Source organism: Eurypyga helias, unplaced genomic scaffold (assembly GCF_000690775.1).
Source record: "Eurypyga helias isolate BGI_N326 unplaced genomic scaffold, ASM69077v1 scaffold5565, whole genome shotgun sequence".
Taxonomy (NCBI): domain Eukaryota; kingdom Metazoa; phylum Chordata; class Aves; order Eurypygiformes; family Eurypygidae; genus Eurypyga; species Eurypyga helias.
In genome coordinates, this window is record NW_010253351.1 from 76,365 (window position 1) to 97,971 (window position 21,607).

Here is a 21,607-nt window from a genome sequence, read left to right on the forward strand (position 1 = left end):
CAAATCCCTCCGTCTTGGAAGCATCTGCTCCGACAGCCTTATGCCACTGCTCGCCTTTGTGGGGCAGCAGCTGCTGGCCGCTGCTACCCTGCCCCTCCGAGGGCCCAGGCACTGCCGCTTCCCACGAGTGCCGCTGGCTCAGGCCATCCAGTCTGCTTTGCCGGGTGCCCCAGGGCTGTCTCTCCAGCACGCCAGTCCTCAGCAAAGACTCTGGCAGCACCTCACTTCTCCAGCTGTCCTGCCTGCGGCTGTTGTGTGTGGGGTGTGAAGTCCCATGGGCTCTTCCTTCTTGTCCGTGACTTGCAGACTCTCCCAGGGGTGGCTGCTGCTGACTGCGAGCATCCCCCGTACGAGAGCGGGAGCCGGTGGGCTGGTGTCGCAGGGGTTCGGTGCCAGAAAAGAGCTGGTGCTCCCGAGGACTGACACCCCCAGAGCTGTGGCACGCTGTCATGCACTCCTCCTCTGAGGCAAAGCTATTTTTATTGCCATGACAGCCGCCGTACCAAAACCGGTTGCACTTGCCAACGACCGTCACAAAGTACCAGCGAGTGGTCCAGTTTGCGCAGGGGCCGTGGGCACTGGGCAGCAGGCATATGACAGGGTACGCTGCCAAAAAGAGTGGAACAGAAGGAGACGTGAGGGTCATGAAGCACAAAGGTCCAGGTGCCTCAAGTCACCTATGTAGATGATCTGATGGGCCTTGTGGGCAGAGGGTGGGAGGGAGAAACAGGACCCCCGAGTTCTACACCCAGCTCTGCTTTGAAAACTGGCAGCTGCTTACATGTCTGCCTGCCCCAGTTTTGCCACTGGTGGAAAGAGAACCAACCTCAGGGACACTTATGAATCTAGATACTAGACGGATGCTTTACGGCCTTTCTCAGGGAATTGTGCGGCTGCAAAGTTGGCTCTAGGGCTTCCTCTCCTGCAAGGGGCACGTGGTGCCGTTTGCACATTTCCAGCCCACCAAGGCAGTGCACTAGACCCAGCTGTGAAGCCTCGTGTGCTACACAATACCCCTCCTCACACTGATATCCAGAGGAGCACAGCCCAGCATGTCTACAACCTGAGCCCAAGTCACAGTGGTATCCCAGCTACACGCTGACAACCCCTGGATGCAGGGCTATGACTGAGGGATGTTTGCCAAGCTGTGGTTGAGCAGAGAGTCTCCAGGGCACTTTCCCTTTCCCCAAGGCAGCCTCGCAGTGCTGGCCACCAAGCAATCCCTGTGCTGCGGGAGAAGGGCAAGGCAACGCAGCAGCAACGTGCCTGCAGAGGATACGGCTGGGAACTACAGGAGCAGAAATGCTTTTGCCCAGCAACTTTAGTGCCCTCATGGTATAGCAGGCACTGTATGGTACTGCTGGCTGAAAGCATCCGTGCAGCCCTGAGCAACACCTCCATCCTTATTAGCTGTAGCTCTCTCTCCACCCAGCTGTTGGAAGGCTCAGCACTCATTTCTCAGAGAGGCCCTACTTCTCCTGAACCCTGGTAACTGATTTGGAGCTCTCCAGGCTGAATTGGGGTGTCTTCTCTGGGTTAAACAGCTCTCCAGAAGTGCTACAGACTGACAGAGATATCCTCTACTGGTAGTTGGACAGAAGTGTGTTTGTGTCAACCATATCATCTGCGGTAGGTGACAAAATACAACCACCTGGCTGCTTTTCCACACTCCCTCCAAACTTCCCCTGCCCTCGCCACCAGGCAGGGTTGCTTTTCAAAGAGATGTTATACTATATTTTACAGAGAGCAGAGCCTCTACACGGGAAGCTTCCATATGCTGCTGTGTTCTCTAGGACTCTTCCTGCTTTCTAAATCAAGAAGCCAAAGCGTCACTTACGGTAGTTGGGCCTATCGAGACATCCTTCCCCTTGAGGGCCTGAAGCTGAAGCGACATTGTCAAAACAGCAGCCGTACACGGAGCCGCGGCACTCGCCCGGGGGGTGCTGCTGGGACAAGGCTTGGCTTGCCTTAGAGACAGGAATTGAAAGCCAAAAGTTACCATGCACACATGAAGCCAGCAGCGCATGCAAGGCACCGCGTCCAAGCTGTCGGCTGCAGAAGGCCAGCTGTTAGAGGAACCACTCTTTGTGTGCCTCCCAGGGGCTTTCATGCTGGAAAAAAAAAGGCCGCCAGCCATGGAGCCAGGGCTGCACTTCTCTGCAAGACAGACTTCACCAGACCAGCTCAGGCCATTTTTTTTTTTTCAGCTGGCCCCAACAAGCACCCCAAGCTATGAGAGGAATTACCTCCCTGACTATTACAACCTCAATTATTATCTGCAGAGTTGACAAATAATGGCAATGAATAGAGGCCATGTTTTTCCCATTTTTTTTCTCCTAGAAATTGGATGGCAAGTTTCTGACCAACAGAAATTTGATTACTCGGGATGATTCAGTCAGTCCTACACAGGATGGTCTTCTACTTCTCAGACATCTCCCAACCACCCACTCTGTCCCCTGCTTACAGGGGATCACAGGTGGATGCCCCAGACTGAAGAAGAGCAAAGTGGGCCAGAGGGCTTGATGCCATGCATGGAGTGTTGGTCTCCAGCATTACTGGCGGAGATGAAGCACAACAAAAGCCCACAATCTGAGTCACAGGGGCCAAACCTGAGTCCTCGTATCTGGTGGATGGCTAAAACGCGAAGGGTTTTTGTACTTACTGTTGGAGCTGTGGGCCCAGCAGGCTGATTTCTGCCCACTTGAGCATCATGGTAATATTGTGGGCATCCCATGTTGTTTGGGCCCTGGGCAGCCGATACTCCATCAGGACAGCATCCATACCTACAGGCAGACAGCGGAAGGGTTGCAGCAATACATGACCTGCCCAGCTCAACAGGCACAGGCTGTAAATTTCAGTAAGCCCCCAGGAAAGGCAATTCTTCCCTGCTCAGGCCTAGGTACTTCCAGCTACCTGTTTCGGTGACAAGTGCTGAACGGGCAACCTCTTCCCAAAGGGCCTGAAGCTGAAGTGTGCCCATCTGGACAGCAGCCGTGTTGGCTCCGATGACAGTCCTGAGTGCCAGTCCCTGCAGTGGAGTCCTGACTGAAGCTTAGCTGGTCAGAACCCAATGAGCGGGACTGCGATTCCCAGCGAACAGGCAACAGGTTGATGCCACGGTCTTTGGTGGATGGGATGTGGTGATTCCCGGAGGTACTACGGATCATGGAGCTCCCAGGGACCATCCGTTCCTCACCAGAATCTGGGAAGAGAACGCCTTAAAGCATGCAGGTCAGCATCAAAATCTGGTCAGTTTTCCTCATCTTTGCTCTCTTTCACCCACCCAAGGCTACAGGGCAGGCTTTTCCACACCAGGATTTCACCTAAATATGTGCCTTCTTGTCTACTCCTCTGGATCTGGTTGTCCTGAGGTTCTTTTTCTCACTGCCCTGACCATTCTTCCTGTTGTCCCTTGAGAAACACCCTGCCACACTGCTGTGGTCCCCCCAGCCATGATCCTTTTCTTCTTCCTATGATCTACTTTGGGCAGCATTTCTTTCAGCCTGCACTTAAGTCATGCTTCCAGATCCTGGAATCTATATACTGTACAGCCTCTTCTGCATGGACAGATTCAGATACTGCTTGCTGTCATGTAAAAAATCCACTTTGTCCCTGGCTTCACAGATTTCTAGAAGCCCATGAGTGGAGAAGAGATAAAGAAAAGGAGGAACCTTTCCCTTACCACACTGTTTCATGTTCACCGTCACTAAAAACCCAAACTAACAAAATTCTTGCAAACCTGTGGCAGGGCTGTTTGGGTTGTAACGTGTCAGCGAGGACTGGCGAGTGACATCGTATCCCATAGTGTCCTGCATACTGGGGACCTCTGCAAAGAGAGACATACACAAAATAAGTGCAGTTAGTCCAACACCATGCTCTAACAACTGAAAACGCATCCACGAGGCTAAAGTTGATGAAAACGTTTCTCTCCTCCTGGAACAGCTGCTGAGCAGCAATTGGATTTGGTTGGATTGTCAGGACAACGAGCTGCGATGGACAGGCAGACAAAAGTCAGCATTTCAGTGCTGGGATGAAGACTAGACACAGGCAGCAAGCAAACATCTTTTGAGAAGTTGTGCCTCCTTTATAGCTGGTCCACAGAGGGATGAGAGCTGGCTGTAGTTTTTAGCTACTGAGCCTGCTCAGATTGCCAGCCTTCTTGACCGGGAACCCTGGGGTCAGTCAGGAGCACACGCTGGGACAGAGCCATCATGGAATACTGAATTCAAAGTGAACACACGCCAATGTTGTTCCCAAGCCCGTGACATATTTTTTCAAACAGCACAGGTAGTGGGACTCTGGAGATGCCATGGTTATGCACACAAAACAAATGCACAGGGCAGAGATAGGCAGGAAGCCGAGATCATAAACTGGTGCAGAGCTGGGAATTTCTACTCCTAAACAAAAGCATCTTAGTAAAAGCTAATACAAAACCCAAACAATACCACTCACGCTGTGGCAGGTAGCAGGGCTGCATGTTGCAGCTACCCAGGGTGGTGGGTTTCTGTGGCTGGATGGCTTTGCAGGTCTCAGGACTGTAGAATTTGGAGTCGCCGTCAGCGCAGATGACTTGGCGTGTCCGGATGCCCGAATTACAGCTTTTCGAACACTTGGGCACAGAGAAGAGGCAAGTGAGTGGGCAGCAGAGGCTGAATGCAGAAACCCCACAGACCAGAAGTAAGGAACGGCTACGTGATTAGCTTCAGGCTGAGCACAGCCTCCTCCACCAAGACAAAGCAAACACTACTTCAGCTGGATTCATCTGAACAATTACAAAACCATACTTGAAACCGTTTTATCAAACGTTGCACCCAGCCCCGAAGCATCTTCAGCCTGTAACATCTAGATGAGCTGCTGTTACCCACAGTGGTGTGGCAGGGAGCTGGAGCCAATTGTTTCAGCCTGGCCTGAAGGCATCTCCATGCTATGGGGATTCACTGGCTGTGAAAGGGCCAGTTATGTGTTCCAGTTTACCGTGGGAAAGCAGACTGGCGGCTTTCTTGAAAGCAGATAACTTGAGTTCCTCTTACTGGAAGCTCTGGATGAAGAGGGAGCAATGAGTAGCAGCTCAGGGGAGGGGAGAGAATGAGGTATCTGTGTAACCCACCTACTTGTGGCAAGCTCTCCAAACACTGGGAGAGTATTTCTCTCTGTCAGGAGCCCTTTTGATATTGGAAACCCACAGGCAGGAAAGATCAGATAAAGGTAGGCAGCTTCTTTAGCTGTTACTAAAACTTGGCCCACATCTCATGAAGAGCCAGATGTAACACATTTTAACTCAGAACAAGCTGGTCTGGCTAACACAGAAGGGGAAAAGTGTGTTTGGAAGTCACCTGATGCTTCGGATCTACCCCCAACTCCTCCCCTGGCACTTTTCCCAGGTTGAACACAATCTGGCTCCCTCCACAAAGACAAGACTAGTCCAGCTGAAGCACAGTATCTGAACAATTACAAAAAACATACTTTAAACCGTATCACCAAACACAGTGACCAGTCCTGAGGCCTGGAGCTCTAAGCCACGGTCAACCAGGGCGCTGTGCTGCTATTCACAGCGATGGAGTGAAGAACTGGGAATAAGCAGCAAGAGTGGATTGTTTCTGCTTATTGGCTGCATTTTGCCACTGTCACTGAAACTATAATCCCCGCCTCAGAAGGATTTATTTTTGTAGCAGCTGCATACAAAGCAGGCAGCAGATTAACTGGAGCACTGCTAGTGCCGGTTACAACGCAACTGTGAGCCAAGGGACTGGTAACGAAGCAGGACACGCTCCCAGCCTCAGCCAACATGCAGACTGCACGGATCAAAGCTTGTTTGCGAGGAGCACAGCAATATAATCAGTTATTTCTGACCCATGGAAGTGCAACGCTCACCAGGCCCCAGTCTCCAACGTGCCAGCCAATCTCCTGGATGCAGTTCTCCTTAAGGCAGGGCTGGGTGGCCGATGGCTTCGGCTCCATTAGGCAAGCGAAGTCCTGAGTCTGAGAGCCGTGCTGCGTTCTGCAGGTGACGGTCCGGGTTTGGACCCCTTCCCCACAGCTGGCTGAGCACTGCAGAAAGGGGCCCCAACAATTACAAGGAAGCACCTGGTTTACACTTGCATTTTCAGGCTGTGGTCCCTAACATTAGAGCAGAGCACCGTTTTAAGATTGCCTAAAACAACCAACCATCATTAAAATCATTTTCTGGGATGGGAGTTAGCAGAGTAGTTGGTTATGCTGTAGGAGAGACACTAAGGCATGATGGATAGGGTCTGGGAGATCTGCAGCTCACCAAATGATTTTGCCCTAGTCACGTAATTTCTATTGAACTCTACAAAAGAAGATCTAGATAAGGATTTTGGAAAAATAACAGTACTGCAGAACACATTGAGAACAATAAATGGCAGGAAATGCCTGGAACCTCATGTTATTTACTCCTGATTAAAATCTGCTCGAGGTAAAGAATTGAAGATAAAAAGATTAGGTTTTTGTATTGCGCGTGTCTTCTGCCTGAAGACCTTGTGCTCCATTTTATGGTGTGGAGCTCTGACACAACCTCCACGCTAGCAACTGGTCTGTGACATTTTCAATGCCCTCTTAAATTCAGTGCTATTACCTGGAATCCAGCCTACTTCTTCATGAATTACCAAGGTCTCTCACAGAGAGCATTAACCTGGGGATGGTCAGAATTACTTCAGATGAGCCTCCCAGTTGAGTTTCAGCCACTCATTTACTAGACCGAGTCCAAAGAGTATGCAGTTGCTTTTGAGAATCCTGGAATGAATCACTCAGGGATCAGTTTGTAAGAACACGACCCTTGGTGCCTTTCCCAGACAGCATTCTTATTCTGCCAACCCTGAAGTCATCTCAGTATTCACACCTCACATCTCACAAGAGCAGGGGGAGGAGGACTTTACAATCTATGTTATCATGATTCAAAGTTGCATTTAATGCAGCTGCACCACTCAGACAAGTACCACTCCAAGATCACGAGTCCAATACTGCAAGCATGCACGTGCTACTTTTATAAGAGGAAAACGCACTTGTGATTTAGGGACTGAGCAGACACAACCTTTACTTCCTAAGCCCTTGGAACATAAGATAGCATCTAAATGCCCAGCTGGCAGCACTGAGCACACACAGTCTGAACGGTTTCCTCTCCGGGAGACACAAACACACACAGGCATCAGAAAGGTACCACGTAGCTGGGTTCGGAGCAGCCCTGCACTGGCACACAGCAAACAGCAGGACACCTGTGTTCCCAGAGCGTCTTGCTTACCAACTGTTGTGATTTTAGTGCTGGTGACACTGAGGCAGCAATATGCATGCAAATAAACAGCACAGGCAGAAGCCATGAACTCCTTTTTTTACAGAGGTGGGAGCGTTACTGCACTAGCTGCCTGGAGAACTTGTATGGAGGACTACAGGGACATGTCCTACACCTCCGTCCGCCAGCTATCCAGGGACACACACCTTTTGCAGACCCAGAAAAGAGGAGCCTGGCTCTACCCCCATGCTTGGGAGATATGTGTCAAGAGGCAGGTGCCTCCCACCCAGACTCACCTCTGACCAGGGCCCTGTGCTCCAGGTTGCGCACTGTCTCACGTTGCAGGGCTGGCTGCTTCGGGGCTGCTGGGCGAAGGCCATGCACTCAGCATTATCCACCACCCCTTGGGAGCTCTGGCCGTCAAATGCCACACAGTAAACAGAGCGAGTCTGGGTGCCCCCACCGCAGGTAGCTGAGCAGGATCCCCACTCCCCTGTTTCCCACCTGCAGGTCACAGAATCAAGTAAACAAACGTAAGCTCGGCAAAACTGCCCAGTGGCACAGGGGAGGTCAGCACCGTGTCACTGTTGTAATCAGACAGGGATAGAGTTAGAGGCGAGTTCCCAAGTTTGGCCAAGAGCTGCTCAGGTTAATTGGCAGTAGAGAGCATGAGACCCACTCCAGAGACAAAACCCTCACTACACCACACTTGTTTCTCTGGAAGTGCAGAGTTCTCCCAAAGGGGGAAGATTTCTCTCTGTGGCTTTTGGTCTCCTGATGTTTGCAAAAGTGTCATACCTGGAATGGAACTCTGAGGCAAAGGAAAAGGAAAACAATCCAGACCAGCTAAAAAAAAAAAATCAAGCAACCCATATCCACCTAACGACCCGTTACACTCCAGGCATTACCAGAAACGGTGCAACCAAGACAAGACCTCACCCTGCCTGCAAATTATGCCAGACCCCTCACGAGTGCTTGTGAACTTGTCAGTGACAGAAAGCTGGCTTGTTTCTCCCAACAGCCAAATACTCTAACAGCAGCACACGCACAAAAAAGCCCCCCCCCTCCCCAACTTTAAATGTATTTTGTCCTGCGCTTGGTTGCTGAAGCTGTCACAGAAGTCATACTCTCTTGTTAAAGGAAGGGGGAATGTCCACAAAACAATCTGTTTATATGCTAAAATCCCTGCCCTTGTCCACTCCAGTGTCTCTGAGCAGCCCAGGTAGCCAGGAGCACAGCTTACTTGGCCTGGTTCAAGGACAACATGGCATTCCATTCCCAACTCCAGCGTGCCACACAGTCTAAAGGCACTGGTGGTGCAGGGGGAGCATCACGGTGATCTGCTCGTCAGCTGCTACTTCCCTTTGCAGTCAGGTAACCCCCAGCCAGGGCATGAAGGCAGTTCATGTTTTCTTCCTTAGCCTTCCAGATGCTTCCCTGGTCTGCCTTCATCACCTCTACACTGAGTTTCAGGCAGCCAATTCACACCCTACCAGAAACTCCACAGCAGACTCAGCCAAGATAAGACACGTTCATCTCCTTAAGATGCCCTTCTTTACTGTTAAAGGTGAAAAATATCAGCACAAAACTCAATGGGCTTTGCACAAACAAAATGTTCCCTTTGGAAAAGGAACAACTACAGCAAGTAGAAGCCACTTAGAGCAATATCGTTGCAGGGCTCAAAACAAATTCAAGATCTTTCAGAAGCTCCAGTGGGGATAAAAAAACACCCCAGAACTGTATTCTGCCTGCTGTAAAGCAAATGTACGGTTTTAGAAAGGCTGTACCAACTGGATGGGCTCACCTATAGTTTCCTTCAATTGTGAGTCCAGACATCTTGTCTGACATGTTTCGTTTCCTTTGTAAGAAAAGGTCAACCACGAGGCTGGGACCCTCATCAGAGGGTAAAGCATTGCAAGTCCTAAGCTGTTAGCAGTTTGCTGAAGGACAATTGTTTTGGTTTTGATTTTTTTTTACTTCTCATACTTGAGTGTACATTGCAAGTATTGTCATATCCTTGTATTCATCGCAGTGTATAGGTACTTTTCTGCCTGCTTTAGGGCCCATGCCAAAGGAAGAAGAGCTTTTGAGGAACTGAGGCTTTTGCTATGGCACTCTGGGATCCCAGTCAATGTTTCAATCTCCCAATCCATCACACTCTTTTTTCCTTTCTGTTCTTTTATTTATTTTGATAAGCCAAACAAAAGTCTTCTAGAACATCCTTTCACCTCTCCACCCTGATTCCAAAGAAAAAAAACCCAAACATTTGGAGAAGCATACAAAAGCTATAAAAGAACCCCATCCCCTTCTCAGTCCCATGAAAGCCAAGTTACCAGGAGCATGCACAACCACTTAAGCAAAGCTGCCAGCCAGCACCCTCCACCATAATTTTCATCAGCAACAATCAAAAGCAAAGCACCACCTGCTGCTACCACCAAAGAGGAAAGCCCCCACAGACTTCAGTGGGCAACGAGGTGGAGAGCAGAAGAGAGCAGCTGCCTTCCTGTGCTTTCTGTAACCTCCTCCTCCTTGTTACCTCTTCATCTGAGAGCTCCGTGCTGCACTGGGACTCCAGGCTCGTGGCAGATAGACGTAAGAAGTCCTTTATACACAGAACAAATGATTTAAAGAATTTCAGTAGCTACAGGCTACCATGTATTCAGAAATGCTCCCAGGTTTCCAAGTGTCCTCTCACTCACAACAGCACTTCCACAGGCCTCCGCTACACCCATCAGCTACACAGTGAGATACTCAGTTAAGGCTCTGGTTACAGCTCTGGATGCCCAGAGAGCCAAGTGAAGCCAACTGCAAGGCTATATCAGCAAGGGACGGGATGCAAATGGCTCGGTAAAGGGGTTTGAAAAGGCTGGAGAACAAAAAGAATTCCAGGATTCAGCCCTTTCTAGGAGCAAGAACACTGGGAATGCAGAAATGACATAAAATGACACCAGCTCTGACCTACTCCTGTTTTTGCTGGCTCCAGTTGAAGAGAAGAAAAAGATTCTTTGGGGTTTGTTATCTCCTACATGGGCTAGAAGACTACCTTCCACAGTCACATGCTGGAAAACAAATTTAATGGGTCTATAAAATGAACATAGGACATATGAAACCGTGTCCACATGAAACTGCTTATCAGAGTTTTATGACCATCCTTTGTCTTGGGCTTTCTCTAAGAAACAAAACATTTTCTTGGAGAGCACCATGCTAGTGGAAAGGAGTAGTAATAAAGTCACTCTTTTTCCTGGCTCCAAAAGCACCTGAGGCCGAAGTCAGAGTCCAGAAGAAAAAGGGAAATCTTACCGTTTCGTCTGCGGACAAGTCTGATGGCCACATGTCCGGTTATTGTCCGGCTGTGGTTTATTCCCGCACATATAGTCTGGATAAATTTCATTGTCTATGGTACAAAACACCAAGCGGGACTGGAAACCTAGAGGAGAAGCAAGAGAGCATCTTGGTCAATGCAAACCACCCAGGACCAGGTTTGAAATGCACGAGTGTTGGCAAGACAGGATTCTCGAGTCAGGCAGAATCCACACCTGCCCCAGCCAAGCTGGAAGTCAGGTGCAGTTCTTGGTCTGTCACTATACGTAGGAATCATGCTCCCCACAGCATGAGTCCACTGGGTTGGAAGGGCAGCAGAGACAGAAAAGTGCTGTGTAGCTGAGGGGCGTTTTCCTGCTAATTGATTAGACTGCGGCTGACAGGGAAACACCATATCCATATATTGCTCATCAGGTAACCCTGCATGGTGTGTACAGTATACAGCAGCAGAGCTGGGGGCCTCCTTTTAGACCCAGAAGGTGAGAAGATTGGACACTGGAGAAAAACTCTGCAACTCTTCATGACTCCTATAGGATAAGAGTGTTCAAAGAAAGTATCAGCTCCTACAATCACAATATGGCAGAAGTGATTGAAATGTCCATCAGCACAGAAGACCGAAAGAGGCTGATGGAAACTCTACATACTTCCAGCTAGATTTTTGGTTTTTGGTTGCTTGGTGTTGTTTGGGTTCTGGGTTTTGGGGTTTTTTTTTAGTTTAGTTTTTTTTTTTTTTTTTAGCTTAAAACCCGTAACTTTGCTCATGGAAGAACTTGTAAACTGAACGTGACATGACACCCCAGGAAATCTGACAGTCCCTCTGCACAGAGGGAATCTTTCGGGTTATGGCAGAGGGGACTGATGCAACTCAGTGCTGTAGGTCACATCAGCTTGGAGAGGAACTCTCAGATGCTTGAAAAGGCCATAAAGAACTGAAGCAGAACAAAATAAAACAGAGGCTACCTATGAAGAGCCTTAACAAATCCTAGCAACAAGTTTGAGGACTAAGACGTGGGAAAAAAAGAGGACAAGGCATGGGACACAGTTCTGTTGTGACTCCATGTGCCACCCTCCCTCGACAAAACCTTCAACTGCACCCTGCTCAGATACCTGTGCTGTCTTCCAGCAGGAGACTGACTGCTGGGAAGCAGCTGCAGAGGGCAGCACACAGTCACACTGTCTTCAGGGTGTGGATATCAACCCTACGCCTGCCCAGAGACCAGGCCCTGTCCCCTTACCTCCGCCACACTCGGAGCTGCACTCACTCCAGGAACCGTAGCTCCAGCTGAAACCCGAGGGCTGTCCTTGCACGGGCAGGTAGTACTCGTACTGCACCCCGGGGTTTGGCTCCTGGCTGATGAGCTGGGAATGCATGGGATCAGGTCAGCAAAATAACAGCAGCAGCCCTTTCCCTCTTTGCAGCATTTTCCGCACCATGTCTGAGGGTTCAAGCTGACCTGCTTCCCTCCGGTTCAAGGAGCACTCATTGTCTACGCTGCATTTTCTCCTTGCTTTTTATGCTACTCCAGAGAGCATTATTTTTCAGAGAAGGGTGCATTTGTCCCTGTCAGAGACAAGGCATCCAGCTGCTCCTGTAGCAGTAAGCACCCTTGCCTGACCAGCAGCATCCTATAACAAGCAGTGCCCTGGAGCCTGGCCTTGCCCCAATCCCATTTGGTGCTGACTCCCCTCTCCCTTAGAGTCAGAGCCCAAGGGAATAAGCAGGAAGCCAACAGCAAGCCTTGCCCTGCTCCTTTCTAGACAACAGAACCAGAGCCCCCTGAGGACCCCGCCGCTTCTCCATGTTGTCCCCACCCACGCATCCCCAGCACACGAAGAGCAAGAGCGTCAGCGGGGAGCAGACACAGCTGCTTACCTCAATGACGAGGGGTTCTGTGGTGGGGCCCCGGGCATGGAGGCGCTCTGGGGCCAGGTCACCCTCCGAGCCACGATCATAGTGCACAACCGTGCTGGCTGCATGCAGGGCTCGGCTGAAGTCAATCGTCCAGTGCCCATTCAGGTAGTACTCCCCTCGTACATTCTTGACAGCTGGGCAAGCCCATGTGCCAGAGAAGGAAAGGCAGTAAATTAACACACCTATAACCAGACACCCAGCTCCAGACACCACAAGACAGGGCCTGGTCTAGTCTTTCAGGGTACTGACAATCCACAGTGTACTCAGCTTTGCCATTTGAACCCCAGCTCCTCTACACATCAGGATTGTAACCCTTTATGTGTGGGACAAGCTAATATGGCAGAATCTACCAACACAGCATGAATTCACACATCAAAAGAGGCCCATAAGAACTCAACAGGGATGCTCCTGTTTCCACTTAACACTGCATCAGGTGTGGCAAAACCAGGAGACCAACCACCTCCAACAGTGCTCTCCCCCTGTAACGCTCTCTTGCCAAGAAGCTACTCTACGTTCAGCAAGTGGTACTTGCAGCTTTGCTGCAGACCAAGCACTTTTTTGCTGCACAACCAAATGCCTTCACTTCAGCATCTTCCAGCCCTGCCTCTGGATTCCCCAGTGTTAGTCACTGGGGCACAGCCTATGTCCCACTTGCTGTTAAGGTGTGGGATTCACATCCCACCAGGTGCTACACTGTCCTGTTCATCAGACATTCTGTTCAGAAGACAGAGACTTTGGTGCTGCATCTTCTTTTCTACAAAGGAAAACCATCACACTGATTTGTGCACACCACTGAGCAATGGAAGGGTCAGAAAACAGGACAGTATTTGCTTTCTCCACTGATGTTTCCTCAGCCCTGCCCAGAAAGCTAAGTGAGGACATTTCCCCCTCCTTTTTGCCCTCTGAAGCATGACCAGAGTTTGAGGTTGTACAGACAAACACCCAAAAGACATCTATGGGGATAAGAAGTCCATCCCAAACTTGGGGTGATAGGAAGAATTAGGATTTACATCCACCAGGCAAAGAGCAGAACTCATAGCCAAATTTTGCTATATCAACTAGACTCCGTGTAAGTTCCAAGCAGGAATTCTGAACCTGGTTCAGGTCTTTTTATTCCTCACCCAACAGCAAGATCACCACAGGAGAGAAAATGAGGTAAACCCGAAGGCCAGAGATGAGCATCACTCAATATCCAGATTCTGATTTTCAGAGTTTTCCCTCTGCCATATCAAACCCTCAAGGTAAATATCCCAAAGCCCACTATACCTCAAAACCAAATTTTATTGCAATGGCTGGAATCCAGATGGACTGAAACACAGATTCTGACATCAGTCTTACCCAGAAAGTTCCTGCTGGGCATAACCTCCTTAATTTGGATGCTTGTGGCTCCCACAGGGATGATGAAGATTTGATTGTACCCTGAAAATAAAGGAGGGGGATTATTCGGTATCTGTCTGTGGATGCCACACAGTCACACTTCTGTGCCAAAGATGCTCCTGGTTTTATTGGTGTCTGAACAACTGGATGAGCTATTTGGTGATGGCTGAAATGCTTCAAGCCACCATTTTACCTGCATTCTGAAGAGCTTCACCCAAAACTATCCATAGGTCATACCATGTTTAAAATGTTCCAACTACACCTCAGGAAAGTAAGCAGAGGGGTCACAGTGCAATGTCCATTCTTTAGAGTTTAAAAATCTTTGGAATTATCAGCAAGTATCGGATTGGAGCTCAAGACTTTTAAAAGAGAATTGACCACAAGTGCACTTGTTATCTTGAAATGACTCAAAATTCTTCAAATACAGGAGATGCAGTCCCATTTCTAGCCTTGCACCAATCCTGTTGGGGCTGTCAAGACACTGGATGGGGGGCACAGTCCTATGAAGGAGGTTTATAACTAAATTCATGTGGTACATTCGCAGCACCTTCTGGAGACTGAGCGGGGAAATACACCAGCAGCATGGCAAGTACCTCTGCCTGTACTGAGACTAAGGAAGTGATTCCCAGGATAAGGCCATTAATACAATACATTTTCTGATGCTAAAGCAGCTAGAGAGCCACATGCCACACAGCCATTTCAAGTGAACATCCAAGCCTGCCTACAACAATCACGTGAGCAGATGCCTCCACCAGCCCTTGCAGAAGCTTGAGTCTAGGTTTAACTCTCCCCTTCTCACCTGCCCAAACCACCCAGATCATTTGTACCTTTGGGGAGGTTGGGCACATCAAAGGTGCCCTTCACACCATAGCAGGTGCTGCCGTCTCCTCCACACCTCAGGCACTTGTCTTCCTTCTTGGAAGATTCCAGCATGTTGTCACAGCCAACGGCCTGTCAGAGCACAGGAACATTGATATGAATAAACCATAATGTCAGAGAAAGAAGGAAAATGTCCCAATGCTAGACTGGTCTAATGAGAAAGCTTGAATCTAGGGAGTCTGAGAAGTCAGGGTAGGGCAGGGAAGGAGTTTTCAGAGAAAGGACGTAGCTGGCATCTTCTATTTCACATTCAGAGACAGATACATAATTGCTGTCCACATGCTCCTCAGCACCTTGGTAACTGAGTGACTTTTCTGATGCTGTGATGAAAGGGAAGCAACAGAAAGACTGACACAATGGTAAATGAAGGAAGCAAGATGACAACTAACCTGACAAGCTCCCTCTACGCAGATGTCCCGCTTGCCAGGTTCACAGGTAGTGCCATCTACCACTGCTTCCTTGTGCCTGTAGTAGAAGTTTTCTCCCTTGGGAATACAGTTTAACTCACACTTATTAGGTGCTGGTAGGAGAGAAAAAACAAACTTTATATAGTATGGCTAATTACTTGGCAAGGCATCAGGAGCCTGGTTTTAGATCACAGGAGCAGAAACAGAGGGGCAGACTGCTATTAAGTGGCAGATATTGAAGAAATTTCTGGGTCACAAAGTTCCAGCGGCTAGAAAAAGACTCTGGTAAAGCCATGCTGTAGGCAACCATTTCCTCAGGCACTTTGGCTGGCAAGTGGTGGAGGGGGGATGTTGGGCCAGGTAGATATTTGGTTATTCTCTAGCATGAGTGTTCTTATGCTCCCTTGGAGCACAAGGCTTGCTAGAATGAGAACAAGAGCCAACAAACAAAACGTTAACCCATCTTGAAATCCCTTGTCACTTGTTAAACCACTGTGAATGACAACATACACCTGTCTTCTGAGCTAGCTTCTCAAGAAAGCACAAGCCAATTGAAAGAGATGTCATATTTTCTGAAGCACACAATTATATGCATTTGTTTCGTCCGTGCCCTGCTCATATTCTTTTGCCAATATTAAAAAAATACAGCAGAGCTTCTGCTTCCCTAATACTTTAGGACTTAGCTGCAACCAGTTCCAGCTTTCTCGATCAAAGAACAGCTGTTACAAGAGACAACTATGTATTGCTGCAACAGGGAGCTGTCTCTTGGCCCATGCCTCCAGTTTCTTTGACAGCAACGCTTTGCTGCCGGAAAAAAGATTTTTTTCCATGCCAACCCCTGTCCCCCACTACAGCTAAAGAAGGACCCTACAAGGATACTGCAGTCAAAAAACATTACAGTCACTCTTAAACCTACTGTCATTAGTTAGGGATGAAGTGTAACCCTACATGTTTATCATTACCTCCATAATACGGAAGCCACTTATATTTCTTTCCTTGGAATTCTGTCCCATCAAACTCCGCACACTGCTCTGCCCGGAAATCCCGGGAGCCTTCTGGGCAGCTCTGTTGGGAGGAGAAAATGTTTGTATTGGGCCATTAAATAAAGGAGGAAAATTAAGTGTACAACAAAAACTTGGGTTTAATTTGTTATTGCACCCATATAAAATCAGGGGCGTAAATTCAATACGCTTTTGAAGGGGTGCTGTTGATGGACCACATTCACCAGTGATGCCGGAGAAAAACTAACAATGACATATTACTTCTGAAAAGGAATGATGTTTGCCCAGGGAAAGGGAGCAACAGGCAAGCAAAACCAAAACCAGAGCACAGTACCTGAACATTGCATGACCGATAGCTTCGAGCTGGTCCAACACAACTGGAAGCACCTTCTGTCCTGAAAACCAGAAAAGCAACATGAGGTTTTCTGAAGAATATACACATTAAAAAAAAAAAAATCATCTCATGGCAGATATTACCAATCACCCTCACTTCCAGCATATCACCCTCACACAGTTTCCTCAGCTGGTAAAATAATTAAATGCAATTCTTCTCCGCTAAAGCAAGTTAGTGTCTTCTAGTGCCATTTTCTGCTATGGTTTGCATTCTGGCATGAAGGAGACACACTATGCATGACCGCAGTGTAGGTCTTCAGGGTCATGTCTCAACTAAATAATGGAAGCAGAGCTCTTAGTCCTTTGTGTTGGCATTCCTAAAATGGAGACACAGGCCCACAGGGATTCTGGCAGGTGTTCACCATAACACACAGGTGTATACCATAACGTGCAGCCTTTGAAAGAGACCTTTCTTTGGTCTGGGTGGGAAGAAGCAGAGCTCCATAACTCTGGATTCTTCTATTAAAAAAAAACCCCAAAACCAAACAAAAAACCTTCCTCTCATTTCTCTAAACATAGTGAGGCTGGTTTTTTTCAGGATATTATTGAATCTGGCTTTTCACATACACACCGTTTTCTTTGTTTTTATCCACAACAGGATCTCTCAGGTCCATCATTCCCAACAGGTGCAGTTCCAGTCATGATCCTCACCACAGCTAACCCAGCTGCAAATGAGATGGCACAGCATTACTGCTGCTTGAGCCAACTCCACTCTTCCGTTTCTTCTGGGGCAATGTACCTTCCTGGGAATCATAAGCCTGAAAAAATCCTGGCACAGTCACTAGTTCTCAGGAAAGAAACCTACTGCTCTGGACCATTCTTCCTCTCCTGCAGGCCAGACTCAATTGAACAACTGCTGCCATAGCAATCAGCTGATTGCATAGCCTCAGATCTCACAGAGAAACCACTGTGCTCTAGCAAAGGAGCCAAAGCAAGAGTGTGTTGAAGAGAGCACTACCCAGAATAGCAGTGACAAGACTGAAGCTGAGGATCATCTCAAAGTGGACTCAGGTGACTTATTGCCCTGGAATCAAGCACTGGGTCATTTTTGTTCTGAATGTATGTTGGAACGTAAATGCAGGAGCTCAGTAACAGAAAAACACATTTAAAGAAAGGAAGAAAAAAAAATAGGTTAGCCCTCACCTTTGGGAATAGCAGCGTCGCTGCCGAAAGCTGACTCCACCTCCGCAGCTCCGACTGCACTTGCCCCATTCACCCCAGCTCCCCCACACATTGATTTGCCGTTTCATCCGGCGGCCCTGTAAATAAAAAACCCACCCGACATATCAAACAGACATGGTGACACAGAAGAAAAAAGCCAAACCAACCGACCAAACCAAAAAAAAACCCCACACAACCAAAATGAAAATGAACCCGAGCTCCTTCATGTTCCTTTGCAAAAGAGACTGTCTTGCTGGGCTGTGTTCCTAGTATGACAAGGGGCAGAGAATAATACATCATAAACTTCAACCCTCTCATATCTAGGAGTATTAGCTTCCTGAAGCCATATAGCACATCCAGTTTTATAATCTCCCTTAAACTGTTACTGTTTGTCTAGTCACAGAATCTCAGCGCTTCTGAATAACCATCTGAATGAGGATAACATCTCCCTCTCAGCAAGGTAGCAAAGGCAAAAGACTACTTCAGGGACTATGAGCACTGTCACACCACACCAGATCAATAGAGCCACTTAATCCCAAATCCTTGGCTCCAAGCCAGATACTTAAGAGAAATAAAGGAAACAGTAAGGAAGCCCCCCGGAACACACTTTTTAGTGAAAAAGAGGTTCCATACATGGACCATTTTCCCCCCATCCAACTGTGTACAATGATGAGGTCAAGGTCTGGGCCATCATTAGCTACAGCCTTAATTAATGTTGTGTTTAGAGAGTCTGAATGGATACTGACATTAAGAGAAATAAGCAGGATAATCTAGACAAGAAGCTACAAGTTCAGTGGAGCCCAATACAATACATTGTTTTCAAAGCACATGAAATAACATTTTCATGGTAAAAAGGTCCTACTGCAGCTGATGGGATCCACATACAGCAGGTCATGGGCGGTTAGCAGAAAGAACAGCAATATTCAGAGGTAAAAAAAGAAAAAGAGTAATTGCAAGATGCAACAGGATTAATTCCTCTCTGGAAAAGAAGGTAAGTGCAGGGTTACACAGGGAGTGATGCTGCAAAACCAGGGTTTGCTGTGCAGCTGCACCTATAGACCTGTTTATGTATAGATTATACAACTGAGAAGGTAACGTGTACCATTTGGGCACGTAGACATTTGGAGTAGTGAAGAGCGGCCAGGCAGAGAAACAAAAGGTAAAGTAGTAGAGATATTAGTCTTATTCCCTTCCATGCACACAGTATCCCACCAAATCTACATAACCCCTGGGTCTGGACCATCCTAATCTCTCCTGAAGTTTCACACAGCCCCTTTTGACCTGAACACAGCACCCCACATCCTCATGCTCGGTTTCCATTCCTTCCTGTTGTCCATCCTGCATCCTCAGGTAAGCTACTCCTGATGATCACCCAGCTAGTACATGCCATGATAAGGGTTTGCTGCTGGAGTGCAGGAACATCCTAGAAACGGAGAGTTTCACTAGTTCCAGATATTAACCGTACTCAGCAAGCAGTTTCTACTCACCTGGGTCACTTCCCAAGGCCCACAAAGGCGGCACAGGTTCCTCATTTTAAAAGCATAATTTTCACTTCAGTTAACTGATAACTGCTTTTACATAAGACATCCAGGTCTCTGCTAGAAATAGGAGCTAGCCTAATAAATTATCCAGTGAATCCCACTCAAGCAAGATGTGTGAGTTAATCCTCCCTTGTCATTTAAACAGGGAATTTTGTAGTTTTCTACACATACTCCCTGCCAGACTGTAGGTCCCTGAGTTAGACTTGTTTTTCTCTTTCACAAAATAGTTCCCTGCTGCTGGCAGAGCAACAGTCAGATGCCAGCTCACTGTATTTATGCACTTATTACCACATAACCCATAATTATCTAGCTCCAGTCACCCCAAATTCTTCCTGCCTATTACCTATATTGCTCTAATGTGAAACACTTTATTCCAACTTATGCTATTTGATTTCCTTCACACAAGTTTTGTGCCATTCTTTCTAATACCTCTGCAAGCAAAATCATTCAGGGCAAGTTTTCTGGTTCAGACTAACTCTGTTTGCCTTCACCCTGCTCTCTCAATAGCTCTACCCAGGTTACAGCCACTTCTACATACCTTCTCCCTGCCAAGTCGACATCTCCCTGACCCTTTGCCAAACCCTCTCCCATTCTTCCATTCCAGATATTGAGCTCAGTGTTTGTCTTCCGCATTCTCATTTGCCTTTCCGGGAGTAATCCCGTCAATAGAGTTTTAGCTTTCAGCAAGGCATCTTATTTTCCCAAGTTTTTCTTTCAGACACCTAATTCCCCGCCCTGTAATCCCTCCTCCTTTACTCTCAAAAGAATGAAACATGCTACCACTCTGTTTCTCTGCAGTCTTATTCCTCTACATCAACTGACTGATTTAGGAGCAGCCGTAGCTCACCCTGGAAACAAGGGACCTTTCAGTCAGCATAAGGGAGAAAGCATATAGATAAAAATCCAAAAGGAAGAGCATTTGAAAGTCAGATTACTGGAAGGCAATTAGGATAGAAAGCTCTTCCCTGACACGCACACCAACCTGATAAATATTCCAATATCCCTCGTACAAAAGTAGTCTTCTTTATTCCGTCTATAGAGAGAAAAATCTGCATGGACTCTTTGTTGTAAGGTTTATGCATCCACAGAGTGCAAGAACAATCGTTTTCTCGATATCACTCCATTATGTATACCCCAAAAGGAGCATCAGCCAGAAGAATCCTCCCAAAGCTGTACAGTGTTAGGGAAATATTTTGACAGGGGCCAAACTCCAACATTCAGAAACCTGTGCACAGTCCTCGTTACTTCAGTAACTGCATTCATGTGTATGCAGGAAAATATAAAGCTGCACATCTAAAACAAATAAGAAATCTATTATTACATAATCTAATAACAAGGTGTTTGTAGATGCTATCAGCTGGTTTCTGTTCCAAAAGTTTCTTTCTGCCCTCTTCAGACTCTGGAATGCTTTTATCTGTTGTCAGCCAGGATGACTAAATCCCAGTCCCTCCTGGACCCCAGAACTACAAATCTACAAACTTCATCGCTGTTACCAATTCACTCTGCTCAATCCCCCCTCCCCACCTTGCTTCAGCCTAGCACCCATGCAAGAACACAGTTCCTGTATCCGCAATAGGTATAAATTTTAATGTTTTGGGAAAAGCCAGAGAAATCAACTTCTAAAAACTCCAGAATGGACTGCCAGTTAATGCTTAACTGCTCTATGTTGTTTTAGTGCCTGTTAAGACAGCAGAAATGCATGTTGTCTGGGGATATTGATGATGCACGTGACCCTGACACCACATGCTCTCAGTGCTCCATTAGTAAGAAGGCTGCTGTGGTATAAAAGTTTTGAAGGCCAGTGATTTTATTTTTATGAACGCTGCACTGCTTTCATCAGTTCCTAGATAGATGCGCTGCTGATATAGTTGCGGTATCTGCTGTTATCAGGCCAACTGTGTCTGATATAACCAGCAAGTAAAAAAAACTATGCCTCTGAGTCACTAGAGTTCCAGACTTTGCCTTTAAAGATGATTCCAGTATGCATCAGACACAGACAAAATAACTCCTCTTCCAGTGCATGTTTCACATATAAAAAAAGTAATTATATGGTATATATATTACACTATCTACGGCCCTTTTCCAGAATTAAGAATGGGACTCTAACTTAGAAAAATAGAAAACGTTGGCAGTATATAGGAACACTTTAAAAAGGGTTCTTGAAAGACTTCTCAGTCAGTCTGATGAGATGGATAGGAAGCTACACATGGGAGGAGGGCTGTGCTACCCAGACGAATGCACTGCAGGCATGCAGTGATCCACCAAGTTCATATAACCAAATGTGGAGTAGCAATTTAGCATGAATTATTTCCTAGTGCCTTCTTGTCACTCAAATACTAGCAAGCTATCAAAGCAAATATCAATTTACT

The 21,607-nt window shown here is 47.4% G+C and overlaps 1 protein-coding gene across 1 annotated transcript in view; it reads right to left on the reverse strand.

The window, feature by feature from the left end:
- LOC104510398 (papilin-like) overlaps positions 1–21,607 on the reverse strand; it is a 36,442-nt gene that overhangs the window by 7,919 nt on the left and 6,916 nt on the right. The window contains 19 exon segments of the mRNA XM_010152636.1: position 1; positions 4–606; positions 1,838–1,967; positions 2,663–2,783; positions 2,914–3,202; positions 3,740–3,826; positions 4,453–4,609; positions 5,872–6,048; positions 7,543–7,750; positions 9,783–9,848; positions 10,547–10,673; positions 11,803–11,926; positions 12,441–12,613; positions 13,818–13,898; positions 14,684–14,807; positions 15,125–15,255; positions 16,105–16,207; positions 16,478–16,538; positions 17,680–17,795. The exon segment at position 1 is cut by the window's left edge and continues 39 nt beyond it. Of these exon segments, the coding sequence (XP_010150938.1) occupies position 1; positions 4–606; positions 1,838–1,967; positions 2,663–2,783; positions 2,914–3,202; positions 3,740–3,826; positions 4,453–4,609; positions 5,872–6,048; positions 7,543–7,750; positions 9,783–9,848; positions 10,547–10,673; positions 11,803–11,926; positions 12,441–12,613; positions 13,818–13,898; positions 14,684–14,807; positions 15,125–15,255; positions 16,105–16,207; positions 16,478–16,538; positions 17,680–17,795 (2,879 nt within the window).